Source organism: Myodes glareolus, chromosome 5 (genome assembly GCF_982192425.1).
Source record: "Myodes glareolus chromosome 5, mMyoGla1.1, whole genome shotgun sequence".
NCBI classification, from domain to species: domain Eukaryota; kingdom Metazoa; phylum Chordata; class Mammalia; order Rodentia; family Cricetidae; genus Myodes; species Myodes glareolus.
This window is the reverse complement of record NC_142030.1, coordinates 25,788,748-25,801,078: the sequence shown is the minus strand read 5'-3', so window position 1 is coordinate 25,801,078 and position 12,331 is coordinate 25,788,748. Positions and strand designations below refer to the sequence as shown.

Sequence of the window (12,331 nt, the reverse complement as noted above, 5' to 3'; positions counted from 1 at the left end):
TCTAATCTACAGAAAATGTCATCATAAAAATCTGGCATTATGTATATTAATACATGCTAACAATACATACCAATACATATAAAGCTCATTTTATCTAGCAATTACCATTTGGACTTCAATTGGAGTCTTTATAATACAAGCTACATTTTAATTATAAACTACTTGGCTGGAGAGATGGCTCAGTGGTTAAGAGCACTGACTGCTCTTCCAGAGGACCTGGGTTCAATTCCCAGCACCCGCATGGTGGCTAACAACTGTTTATAACTCCGGTTCCAGGGCTTCTGACACTTTCACACAGACATACATGCAGGCAAAACACCAATGCATGTGAGATAAAATAAATAAATTATTAAAAACCAAAAAAAACCCAATAATTATAAACTACTTTGGGGATCTTTCCCCATGAGGCAAAATATACTATTATTTTATCATTACTGAATAATCTCAAACTATGTTCTAAAGCCTGTTAAAATAGACTTCAGCAATTGGAGACTGAGGCAAGACAATTATGAATTCAAAGACAGCCTGTTATAAATGAGACCCTGTTTCCAAAAAATTACAAAAACAATTAAATAGCAAACCAGAAGGTAGAATGAAATAATTATTATTGCCATGTATGGTGGCACACACCTTTAATTTCCAGTACTTGCTAGGCAGAGACAAGAGGACTGCATGAGTTTCAAGGACTTCCAGGGTCTTATAACACGACCTCATCAGGAAAGAAGCAAGGAAAGGAAAGAAAGAAAGTAGCGGGGAGGGAGTAGTTACTGCCTTCCTGGAGTTATCGTAAACCTTGAACACCAACGTCTACAAGATTCAGTTTTCTGTCCCTGTAAAATGGGAGCATTTGTTGTGGACTATTGTTATTTAACTATTGTTATTGTTATTTAACTATGTAAAGGTTGTTACATTTGTTTATGTTGTGGAATAGTACTTTAACTATAGGAAGGTGTGTTACACTTGTTTATGTTGTGGAATATTTAACTATGTAAAGGTTGTTACATTTGTTTATGTTGTGGAATAGTACTTTAACTATATACAGAGAGTGAAAGAAAGGTAAAAAGTCCTTAGGCAAAATGCAGATGAAGAGAAACAGGCTAATTTAAGTTATAAGAGCCGGTGGGACAAGCATTAAACTAAGGTCAAGCATTTATAACAAATAATAAGTCTTAGTGTCATGATTTGGGAGCAGGTTGGTGGCCCAAAAGAAAGTCTGCTGCAGACATTAGTCTCACTACATAAGGTCTTTTGACTAAGCAAGATAATGCTAGAAATATACAGTGCCTGGAACATATAGACAAGATTAAATTTTGTAATAGTGTGGTCTTTGCTCTCCTGCGTATTTCAGGGGTGATTCATCAATGCAAAGTGAGAAGAAATGCATGGTGGTCTAGCTTTCTCTCATTGGCTGCTGAACTTTGAGTCCATGTCCTGAAGTCTGACCATCTTGGGAGACACAATCAACAGCAGTGTCTAAGAGCTGGGACTATGGAATGTGAGTATTCATAGGCTTCCTTTCCCACAGACGATGTTGTGTGATTTTCCTCTACAAAATGTGAAGATGCTTTGCTCTGAATGGTTTACTAAAAAAGCTGAATGGCCAATAGCTAGGCAGATTTCCTGGAAGAGAGGATGCTGGGAAGAAGAAAGGCAGAGTCACTAGTCAGACTTGGCAAAAGCAGGATGGGCAAATGAGGATGAGGTAAAGAGTGTGTGAAAAATGTAGATTAAAAAATATGAGTTAATTCGAGTTATAAGAGCTAGTTAGAAACAAGCCTAAGCTATTGGTTGAGCTTTCATAATTAACTAAAAATTTCCATGTTGGCTTTTTTTTTTGTGTGTGTGTGTGTGAGCTGGTGGCCCAAAGGAAAATCTGCCTACAGGATTATGTGTGAAAGCAGGTTTACAAATCTTTGTCACATCCTTGGTGCAAATTTGCAACTCACAAAGACTGACTACCCTGTGGTAGGACTGTATCCTGACAAGGAACCAGGAGCACTTCCAGATGAATGTAAGTAACGCTAAATGGAATATAGAAATATATACCCAACCAAATTTCAAATTGTTTATATGCTATCCCCCATGTTCATTCCCCTCCTCCCCTTTTTGGAGAAAGGTCTCATGTTGCCCGGGTTAGCCTCAAACTCTCTATGTGAAGCTGAGGATGACCTTGAAATCCTGATTCTCTTGCTTTCACCCTCCAAGTCCTGGAATTCTAGTTGTGGGCCACCACAGTCCTCTTAATTTTCTTGAGAAGACATCTTCTGTAGCAATAATTCTAGGCCTGCACATTGGGTGTGTTTGTGAGCCGATTTCTTTTTTAATTAATTAATTTATTAAAAATTTCCACCTCTTCCCCGCCTCCCTTTTCTCTCCCCCTTCCCACCTCCCCCTCCCTCTCTAGTCTTAAGAGCAGTAGGGTTCCCTGCCCGGTGGAAAGTCCAAGGTCCTCCCCCCTCCATTCAGGTCTATAAAGGTGAGCATCCAAACAAACCAGGCTCCCACAAAGTCAGTCCATGCAGTAGAATAAAAACCCAGTGCCATTGTCCTTGACTTCTCAGTCAGCCTTCATTGCCAACCACGTTCAGAGTGTCCATTTTGATCACATGCTCCATCACTCCCAGTCCAGCTGGCCTTGGTGAGCTCCCATTAGATCAGTCCCACCGTCTCCGTGGGTGGACGCACCCCTCGTGATCCTGACTTCCTTGCTCACGTTCTCCCTCCTTCTGCTCCTCATTTGGACCTAGGGAGCTAAGTCCAGTGCTCCAATGTGGGACTCTGTCTCTATCTCCATCCATTGCCAGATGAAGGTTCTATGGTGATATGCAAGATATTCATCAGTATGGCTATGGGACAAGGCCAGTTCAGGCACCCTCTCCTCTGCTGCCCAAGGAACAATCTGGGGACCTCTCCTTGGACCTGGGAACCCCTCTAGAATCAAGTCTCTTGCAAACCCTAAAATGGCTCCCTTAATTAAGATATTTACTTCCCTGCTCCCACATCCATCCTTCCTCCACCCCACCCATCCCATTCCCCCAAGCTTTCCCGAATCCTCCTTCTCCCTTCTCTCTACCCATCTCCCCTTACATCCCCCCCCCACCATGCACCCAAGTTTACCTGGCAATCTTGTCTACTTCCAATATCCAGGAAGATAACTATATGATTTGTGAGCTGATTTCTTAATCCTTTAATTCAATCAAAGACAGTAATGTTCAGAATTGAACACTACCCCCAAACATACAGCCAAGTCACCTTACTCCTGCCCTGAGTCTGATTTATATGACAAGATCCTGGACTTGAATCTGATGCTTTCATAGTTTGAGATCCAGGAGTTCTGAGAGTGTATCTGGATCTTTTAATAGTTTGCAGGCGAACTGTAACACCTTTCAAAAGGATATATAACTATGAATATTTCCAAAGAGAATCTGGACTGCCTTCCCATCAGGAGGTATCCAGGGGAGTTTGGGACTGCTGACTGGGTTATTCACATAGGTATTAGAGTTACCTACTGTTCTGCCTGGTTGACCAAATAGAAACGCAGAGGACAACTATGGCCAGTTATTCTTCATAAATTTGGAGAAGTGGAGTTCAGGACATGATGTGATGAAAACGAGTGGTGTATGTCACTGAGAAAACCAGGGGAGGAGAGCAGGAACGGTACAGCTTCCTGGTCAAGCCTAGCAGTCAGCTCCAATAACCCAGGCTAGAAACAACAATGCTGTTCTCACACTTCTCCTTTGTCTACAGTGGTGCTCACGTCCTGTTTGTGATAAACCTCTCCTCTGAAAGCACTTGAAATGAGGGTAACCACTTCAAACTGACATCTGCTGTAAACAGGGACAGTGAGCTATGTCTTATAATTTAGCATAAAAGAGAATTAAAGAGCTGTGGTTTTTGTATTAGTTGTGATGAACCATTTTCCAAGATACAGGGTTAAACATATATTTTGAATTATATTTCAAAAACCAATTTCTCTTGCTTTACCTCCTCTGTGTGTGGCAATGTATGTTTACACACATCAATGTATACGATTGTGGGTACATATGTGGAGACCAGAAGAAAACCTTGGGGGTTGATCTTCGCTTTCCACTTTGTCTGAGACAAGGTCTTTTTTTGTTTTTTCAATGTATGTGCCCGGCTAGCAGCCATGGCTTTTAGGGACTCTGTTGTCTACATCCCCCATCTCTCCACTCACATTCAGTTTTTACTGGGATTCTGGGCAGTCAGCATCGGGTCCTCACACTTCTGCCAGAGTGCATTTACCCACTGGACCATATCCTCATCATTTTTTGTTTCCTTTAAAATAATGTGTCTATGGGAGGCAGAGACAGGGGGATTGCTGCTAAATCAAAGTCAGCCAAATCTAGGTATTGAGTTCTAGGCCAGACAATGAAACTCTTGTCTTAAGTAAATGAGTAGAATAACAGACAATAAAATGTGTTTCCTCAGAAATTTACAACTCATGTGGCTCACATTACATTCCCACTGGAAGCAGGGTTCTTAGATAAACACACTGTGTCCACCCACATATAACAGACTGTAGCATTAGTTGAGATCTTGACAGTATTCTGTCATCTTGTCACACAATAGGATCTCAGGAAATCATATGCTAAAATGGAGTCAGGAGTCTAGATAGACTGTTAAGAACAACACTTGGGAAAGGAAATGGGAGGAAGGCAGAACAGAAGGCAGCTAGGGGTCGTTAGGTAGACCTGAGAGTTTGCACCTTCCAGACTGATGAGTAGCTTGCCCTTTCATGGTGTCCCTCTTTGGGTAGAAATGGCTGGCCCATGTATCATTGTCTTGATCAATTATCAGTTGGGAGTTGGCTGTCGTAGTCTATTTGTGGTGCAATCCCCCCAGATACTTTCTGGGCAAACTTAGAAACAAAAGAAACTTATTTCTCACAGTTCTGAAGATTGGGGGTCCAAGATCAAAGCACTCGTACTGACCCCAGTTAAGGTGACTTGTTGCCAGGTACTCATATGGCAGAGGAGACAGGCTCAGAAGGGTCAGATACTGTGTGAAGCCTCTTGGACAAGTCGTTGCCACCCTTAAGATTTAACCTCTGCTCCTCATACTTTCTCACACTGGTGATTAACTTCCAGTCTGAACTTTGGAGGGACACATTCAGACCATGACAGGAGTATCTAAGAAGAGAGTGCCTTCGACTTGAAGGCAGAAAGAGACTAGGAAGATGCCAGCAGCTGGCCACATCATCCTCAGACAGGCAGTGAGTTCTCTCTTGTACAGGGACCACATTATGTCTAAACATACCACAAACACACATGCTTATTACATTCTAATAAGCATTTAATGATGTATATCTAAAATAATTTATATTTCTATGTAGTTATTAAAACATATCAAAATTAAAATATATAATAAAACAGTTCCAACACCCCAGATGCCCCCTTTTATCTTCTCCTAGATAGTATTAACCAGAAATAACCATTATTTCAACTTTCTCACTTAGATCAGCTTTGTGAGATCTAGTTTTGTACAACTGAAATCATAGGTACATACCCCTTCGGCCTGGATTTTTTAAAAACATAATTCTTTATTGATTCTTTGAAAATTTCATATCATGCATCCCAATCCTGCTCAACTCCCAATCCTCCCATATCTGCCTCCCCACCCATGCAACATGCTCCCTTAAATTAATTAAAAACAAAACAAACAAGAAAATTCCTCAATCTTCCATCATCCCATTGCCTCTCCATTTATCCTAGCGGCATTGGGAACTGCAATGTGTCAGGCAGCATAACCTTCTGTTCAATCAGTTCCATCCACAAAATGTTCCTTGCAGTGAGTCATTGGTCTGGCTCAAGACCTCTGGCACACCACCATCACTGGGCCCTCACTGAAACTCCTCTCGGATCCCCTGCTGTTTCCCAGAGTCATGGAGATTCTGCAGTTACCATTCTTCAGGATCAGTCCTGTCATGCACTCCAGCAGGTCAAAGATGGGGTAGATGTTATGGTGGGCCAACCTAAGGTTCAGGATTGTAGGTCTGGCTGGTGAGGGTTGGAGTGAGGCGTGGGGCCATCTCTTCTCATTGCATGATGGGGGGAGTGGGGAGGGTGTTCTCCCATGGAGGGTGGACCAGCTCTCCTAGGCCCACGGGGCCATCTCTGTGAGTGTGGGGAAGGTGGCAGTTCTCCTGCCGCAATGTCCAGTGAGAGGGAGCCCTTGGATTTCAGCATGCATGGTTTCTATTACCTCCTATGCTTACATTGGCCTTGGACATAATCACAGACCCCAGCTGCAGTAGGAATATGGTCCCAGACATGGCCCACAGCAGCAGCTGAGGCCTGAACAACACAAAGGCCCTGTGTGGCAGTATAGACCAATCAGGCTGGCATGGCCCCAGTAGCAGCACAGCCATCAGACACTAACGTGGCCACAGGTTGTGGCCCAGACCCCTGGCAGTCACGTGGCCTTTGGTGGTACCATGGACATCAACACAGAACTTAGCTGTGGTAGGACCAGAGACCTCGACATGGTCCTTGGTAGCAGCCCAGGCTTGGGTGTCACCATGGCCCCACGCCACTCAGATTGTCATGGCCCCTGTGGCAGCATTTGGCCTGGATTCTTTAGTTCCTCATGTCTTTGAGATTCATCCTGCTTTTATCTTTTTTTTTTTCATTCTAATGTCCCTTTAAAACTTCTTGTAGCCAGGCAGTGGTGGCTTTAATCCCTTTAATCCCACACCTTTAATTCTAGCACTTGGGAGGCAGAGGCGGATCTCTGTGAGTTTGAGGTCAGCCTGGTCTACAGAGCAAGTGCCAGAACAAACTCCAAAGCTACACAGAGAAACTGTCTCAAAAAAAAAGAAAGAAAAGAAAAAGAAAAAAGAAAATGAGATGTAGGCTGCCTTTCTTAAAAGGAGGAGAAAGAGGAAGAAACAAAAAAGATTAATAACATGGAGGCAGAGACAGACAGATCTCTGTGAGATCGAGTCCTGCCTGGTCTACAGAGGGATTTCGAGGCCAGTCAAGCAACCCTATTCCAAAAAAACCCAAACTAAATCCAAACCAAAATAAAACAAAAAACCTTGTGTGCTATTCAATTGCATAAATATGACTTCATTCACCTACCCGTTCTATTCTTTTAAAACTTTTCTTAGATTTTAAATTAATTTTATGTGTATGGGTGTTTTGCCTGCATGTATGTCTGTGTATCATATGAGTGTCTGATACCTGTAGTCACAGGAAGATGTTGAGTCCCCTGGAACTGGAGTCTGATGAGCCGTCTCTCCAGCCCCAACCCATTCTGATCATTTCCAGTCTCAAGAGTAAAGTTGAGGAAAGCATATTTATCTATGTCTCACGGAGGATATGCACAGTCATTTCTCCTGCATATGGGTCTGGAAATGGAGCTACTGAATCAGAAGCTCCGCTTCTTTTAACAGAATAAGCAATAACCATTTTCCAAGTGGTTGCTCTAGTTTATATACCCACCAGCATGGACTCGGTGCTGATTCAGCTGCTGTTCCTGAGGCCCTCCCAACCCTGACAGCTTTCTCATTAATCATCCAAAGGTGCTGCCACCTGTTGGCTGGTGCAGGTCAGCAGGCCACCTTGCCTTAACACCCAGCGTATTTATTGAATGAAGTAATAAATTACCACTGCCTGGCTAGGAGTAGTAATGAAATAACTGATAGGTCACTTCACATTTGTGAAGTCCTTCCTATGATCATTATTATATTTAAAAAACCAATTTTACTAGGGTGAAATTTTTTAATACTCATATAAAACACTAACACTGAGAGCTCAGTGATCCTTCCCCATCAACCACTCTACCCCACAGTTCTTGGTACACGCTGACATACTTTCTGTCATAATTTAGTTTTATGTTTTCTTGAGTGTTAGCGATATAGGGTCAGAGAACATACTCCTTTGTCCTTGCTTTCTTTGCTCAGAATAATATTTTTGAGATTCATCCATATTAGAATGTGTCAGTAATGAAGCTGAGCCGAATTTCATTGTGTAGATATATCACAACTTTTTTTAATCTGTGCTTTGAATTATTTCTAGTTTTTAGTTAGTAAGAATAAAACTACATGCATTTGTGGGCCCAATTTAATCTTTCAAAAATATTTTTAAGGCAGCATCTTATATACCATGGATATGCATATTTACTAATTACAAGATAAATTTAAAAATAAAGTTGCTATGAACATTCATGGCTTTTTGTGAAAAAGTACTCCTTTTAAATATTATGTTTAGATTTATTTACTTTACGTACATAAGTATTTTGCTTGAATGTAGTCTGGTGTGTGGCTGATGTCCTAAGATGTTAGCAGAGAACATCAAAACCAGAATTTCAGAATTGTGAGCCACTAGGTGGATACTGGGAATCCCTCCAGAGTCCTCTGCAGGAACCAAGTGCTCTTAGCCACTGAGCCATCTCTCCAGCCCTGGGGGAAAAAGTATTTACTCTTAAAAGCACTTCTTGCCTTTTAGGTTCATTAACATTCTTTTTGAGCTTTGCGAAATCTGGGAGATTTGACAGGTGAGGAAGGACCTGGCATGTGTGAGAATAAGTAAACATTTCTCAACTGATGAACAAGTATACAATAGTGTAATTACCCACCTGAAAGATGATTTGTCTAAGTCTCATCACGGTGCATTTGTGATGGACCATCCAAGCCTAAGCCTCAGTCTAGAGCTTCCCTAGGAGATGACATGGAACAAAAGCCCTGGACCCATGCCTCTGAGGGGCTGGTGTGGAGAAAATCCTAACGCTGGGGCTTGAGACGGTAAGAAGGGGAGGAGGAGATGACAGTCGTAGCTGGAACAAGGAAGGTGAAAGGTCCAGGTATTCATGATGGACAGTAATGCTAAGCACAGCCTATTTAGCTGGACACTGACTAGTTCTAGTAGCTAGCATCCGCATTGTTGTGACCTTGATATGAACTTCCTGAACCAGCAGCATTAGTGTTACTAGGGAGTCTTCCTTGAGTTTGTGTACAGGTGACACCACTCTGGACTGGATCACAATGAACTTTTTTTTTCTCTGTGACAAGGTTTCTCTTTGTATCCCTGACTGTCCTGGAATATGCTCTGAAGATCAAGTTGGCCTCAAATTCAGAGCTCTGCGTGCCTCTGCTTATGTCTCCTGAGTGCTGGGATTAAAGGCATTCATCACTACGCTCAGCTCACAATGAACTCTGAACAAGATATTCAGGAGACCTGTGTTTGTGTTTGTATGGAGAAGCATTGCACTATGACAGATGTATGCTTCCTGGGGTTGTTCAAAATGTGCTGGCCTAGTCCTCTTACCTCAGCCTCCAGAATGCTGGCTTCCCGGCATGTGTTACTATTTGCTGCTCTAACGTTTCTTATTAGTAGAATCATACTACAGTATATAATTTTGTCAAGACCTGCTACTTTGACGCAGCAGGAATTTTGAATTTCATCCAAGTTCTAGACTCCCCTATTAGTTTATTTTTATCACTGCTGAGTTCAAACTTTTAAAAGGACAGAAGGAGGCAATTAAAATATCACATATTTAATTACAACGTTAAACCTGTCTAAAGATATAAGTAAAAATACATCATCTGGTTCGTGGACAATTCAAACACTACCACACTTAGGTGTACCTTGGGGAGTCATATAAGGTCATGTTTTAGTTTGTGAAAATGAACACAATCAGATCATCTCAAGAGCACGTTCTGGCCTCACTTCCTATCTCTGATTTATTCCTAATTAATCCAGTTGGCGACGGGAGATGCTACTGATTGTTTCTTTCCGCCTACCTGACACTTAGTGGATGAAAGGTTCTAAAGCGCATGCTCCTTTTAAGCAAAACCGGAACCGTCTGCAACAACCTCACCCGCGTTGCCACCTCTCCTAGTAGGCGTAGAGAAGCCCGGCGTCGACCTGGCACCTGCTTCTTCTCGCCCAATCCCACGGGACACCGTTTAGGCCCCGCCCACCTGCGGTGGCCTTGAGCCCCGCCCTCTCCGGAGGGAGCGCCTTGGGGTCGAGTGCGCCTGCGCAATGCCGCCAGTGGGCGGAGCGAGGACGCGAGGAGGGGCGGCCGCGAGGGCTCCGAAGCGAAGCTGTTCAGCGCTAGCAGGCGTCCTGGCCGGTTTGAGGGAGTAGAGGCTCTGTCTTCCCTTCCTCCGCCCTCGAAAGTCAACTTCACCGCTCCGCCCGCGGGGTCTGCAGGCGGCGTGGGCCGGCGTCAGGGCTTGTCTGCTTCCTCCGGCGTGGGGCCTGGGCGCCATGGACGCGACGGCTCTGGAGCGGGACGCCGTGCAGTTCGCGCGGCTGGCGGTGCAGCGCGACCACGAAGGCCGCTACTCTGAGGCGGTGTTTTACTACAAGGTAGGGCCAGGCGTCGGGAGGGCTCGGGCCGGCTCCCCGGAGCGAGCGCTGGCGGAGCCCGAGGCGGAGGGGCGGGGTCCTGCTGCCCAGGCCGCGTTCTGGCTGGCAGCTGCCCTCCGCTCGGCAGGCGGCGGGCGGGTAGTGGATGTTCTCTTCGCTGTACCTTGGCCCTGCTGGGTGGCCAGCCGTGGATGATCTGTCATACTATGCCAAGAGGGCATGTTCGATGTAGAAAAGAAAATGTAAATTAGAAAAGAAATTCATCTCTTACTCCAGCATTTGATGTATGTGTTAATGGTGGTTTTTCTAAACGTTTGTGTACACGGATTTTTCACCCCGAAACTTGAATCCTATCGTTTATACTATTTTGCCACCTCACTTCTGCATTGTTCTAGTTAATATTTTGTTGCTTGCATGTGCCACACTTGCAGCCTATTCCGTAGTTTGGTTGTGGTCTAACAATGTAATGATGCGGGTTCTTTAGAGCTAAATTTTTGGGCGTTTGTGATACTTCTTTTGGATGAATGACTGGGAGCACAATTGCTAATCCTGTGCGCTCCAACCCTGAGGGTTTGCAAACGCACCCCTCCAGTTACAGCTTCATGGTGTAGGCATCCTTGATTATACAGAAGTAGTACCCCCCCGCATATGTGCTATCAATAAAGCGTGGTTTGCTTTCCCTTAATATTTTATTACTTTTATTTTAAGATCTACCGTACACTTAGAGACTTTGGTGTGTTTTAGGATCATTCATTTTAAATTTTCTAATTTTAGATTTTACATCCCCCGTGTGTGTGTGTCTGTGTTTCTGTCCCTCCCCGTCCGTATGTGTGTCTGTGTGTCGTGACCCTCTCTCTCTGGGATCTTGCTATATAGTGGAGTCTGGTCCTCCCCTTGCCGTAGCCTCCCCAGTGAGATTTCAGGAATGTGCCACCATGCCTGACTACCAGTTGATAGTTCCTAAAAAGAAAATTCCGTTTTAGTTTTGTGAAACGACTTCCCAACTACTAAGCCAGTGCCACATAGCCTAATGGAGTAGCACCTGCTTATTTGCTTGTAATCCCAGTTCTCAGGACAAAGAGGTAAGAGGATCCCTGAGTTCAGGCCAGCTTGGGCTACATTGTAAGACTTTGTCTCAAAAACAAAACCCCATACTACAATATAAAAATAGCCTTTTCTTTTTTAAAGCAAAAGAAACCATTGAGCCATTTTCTTTTAGAAGAAGTTGTAATTTAAGAATTAAAATTCATCCTTTGAGGAGGGTTGTGGCTCCCCAGTGCTTCATAAAAACTGGAGTCAGGAGGATCGGCTTAGGGCATATTAGACCCTGTGTGTGGGGGGTTGGGGGGCAGGGTTGGTCAGGGGAGAGAGGGAGAGAGATCCAGAGTCCTTTTACCCACATATAGTCCCCAGCACTTGGGAGGTAGAGACTGGTGGGTCTCTGTAAGCTAGCCTGGTCTTCATCTCAGTTTCCAGGCTAACCAAAGTTGCATAGTCAAACTGTGTCTTTAATTAAGGGGGGGGGTTTGTACTTTGCCCCTGATTATGTTTTCACTTTTGAATATAAGTGAAATGAGTTAAATAAGATTGATAGTTATTTGATTTTTTTAAAAAGCAAAGTGATGATTTGAAAATCAGTACTTAACCTGAAAATAGTTTACCCTTCACATTGCTATTTAATTTTGAGAGTTAATATTTAATTTATATGCAAGGGGTTCAGTTCATTGAAGTTTAATGTATTTTAATAATTATGATAAATATATAAGATTTGATATTTAATGTTCGTATGGAAAATTATTTTTTCTCCCTTGAAATACCTTGCTGTATGGATCCTGAAGAAACGTTTTGTACCCTATCTGGCTTTTATGGTTGAATTTCTCATGGTTTGTAAACTTCATTTACTGACTTTGTAGGATTCAGTTGAACAGTTTCTGTTTAAAACCTGATTTGCAAAGTAAAGCTCAGTGGTAACTGCTTTGGAAACAGCATGAGGC

The 12,331-nt window shown here is 43.3% G+C and overlaps 1 protein-coding gene and 1 long non-coding RNA gene across 4 annotated transcripts in view; one reads left to right on the top strand and one right to left on the bottom strand.

The window, feature by feature from the left end:
• Window positions 1-9,906, bottom strand: part of LOC146894853 (uncharacterized) — a 37,428-nt gene extending 27,522 nt beyond the window's left edge. Inside the window, exon 1 of the long non-coding RNA XR_015001262.2 lies at window positions 9,764-9,906. This is a non-coding gene — a long non-coding RNA (uncharacterized LOC146894853). The remainder of the gene's footprint in view (window positions 1-9,763) is intronic.
• A 136-nt stretch (window positions 9,907-10,042) lies between these two features.
• Window positions 10,043-12,331, top strand: part of Capn7 (calpain 7) — a 39,753-nt gene continuing 37,464 nt past the window's right edge. For all 3 annotated transcript variants that reach the window (XM_048421064.3, XM_048421065.3, XM_048421062.3), the window contains exon 1: window positions 10,043-10,337. In XM_048421064.3, coding sequence (XP_048277021.1) covers window positions 10,236-10,337 — 102 coding nt within the window. In that variant the 5' untranslated portion in view covers window positions 10,043-10,235. The remainder of the gene's footprint in view (window positions 10,338-12,331) is intronic.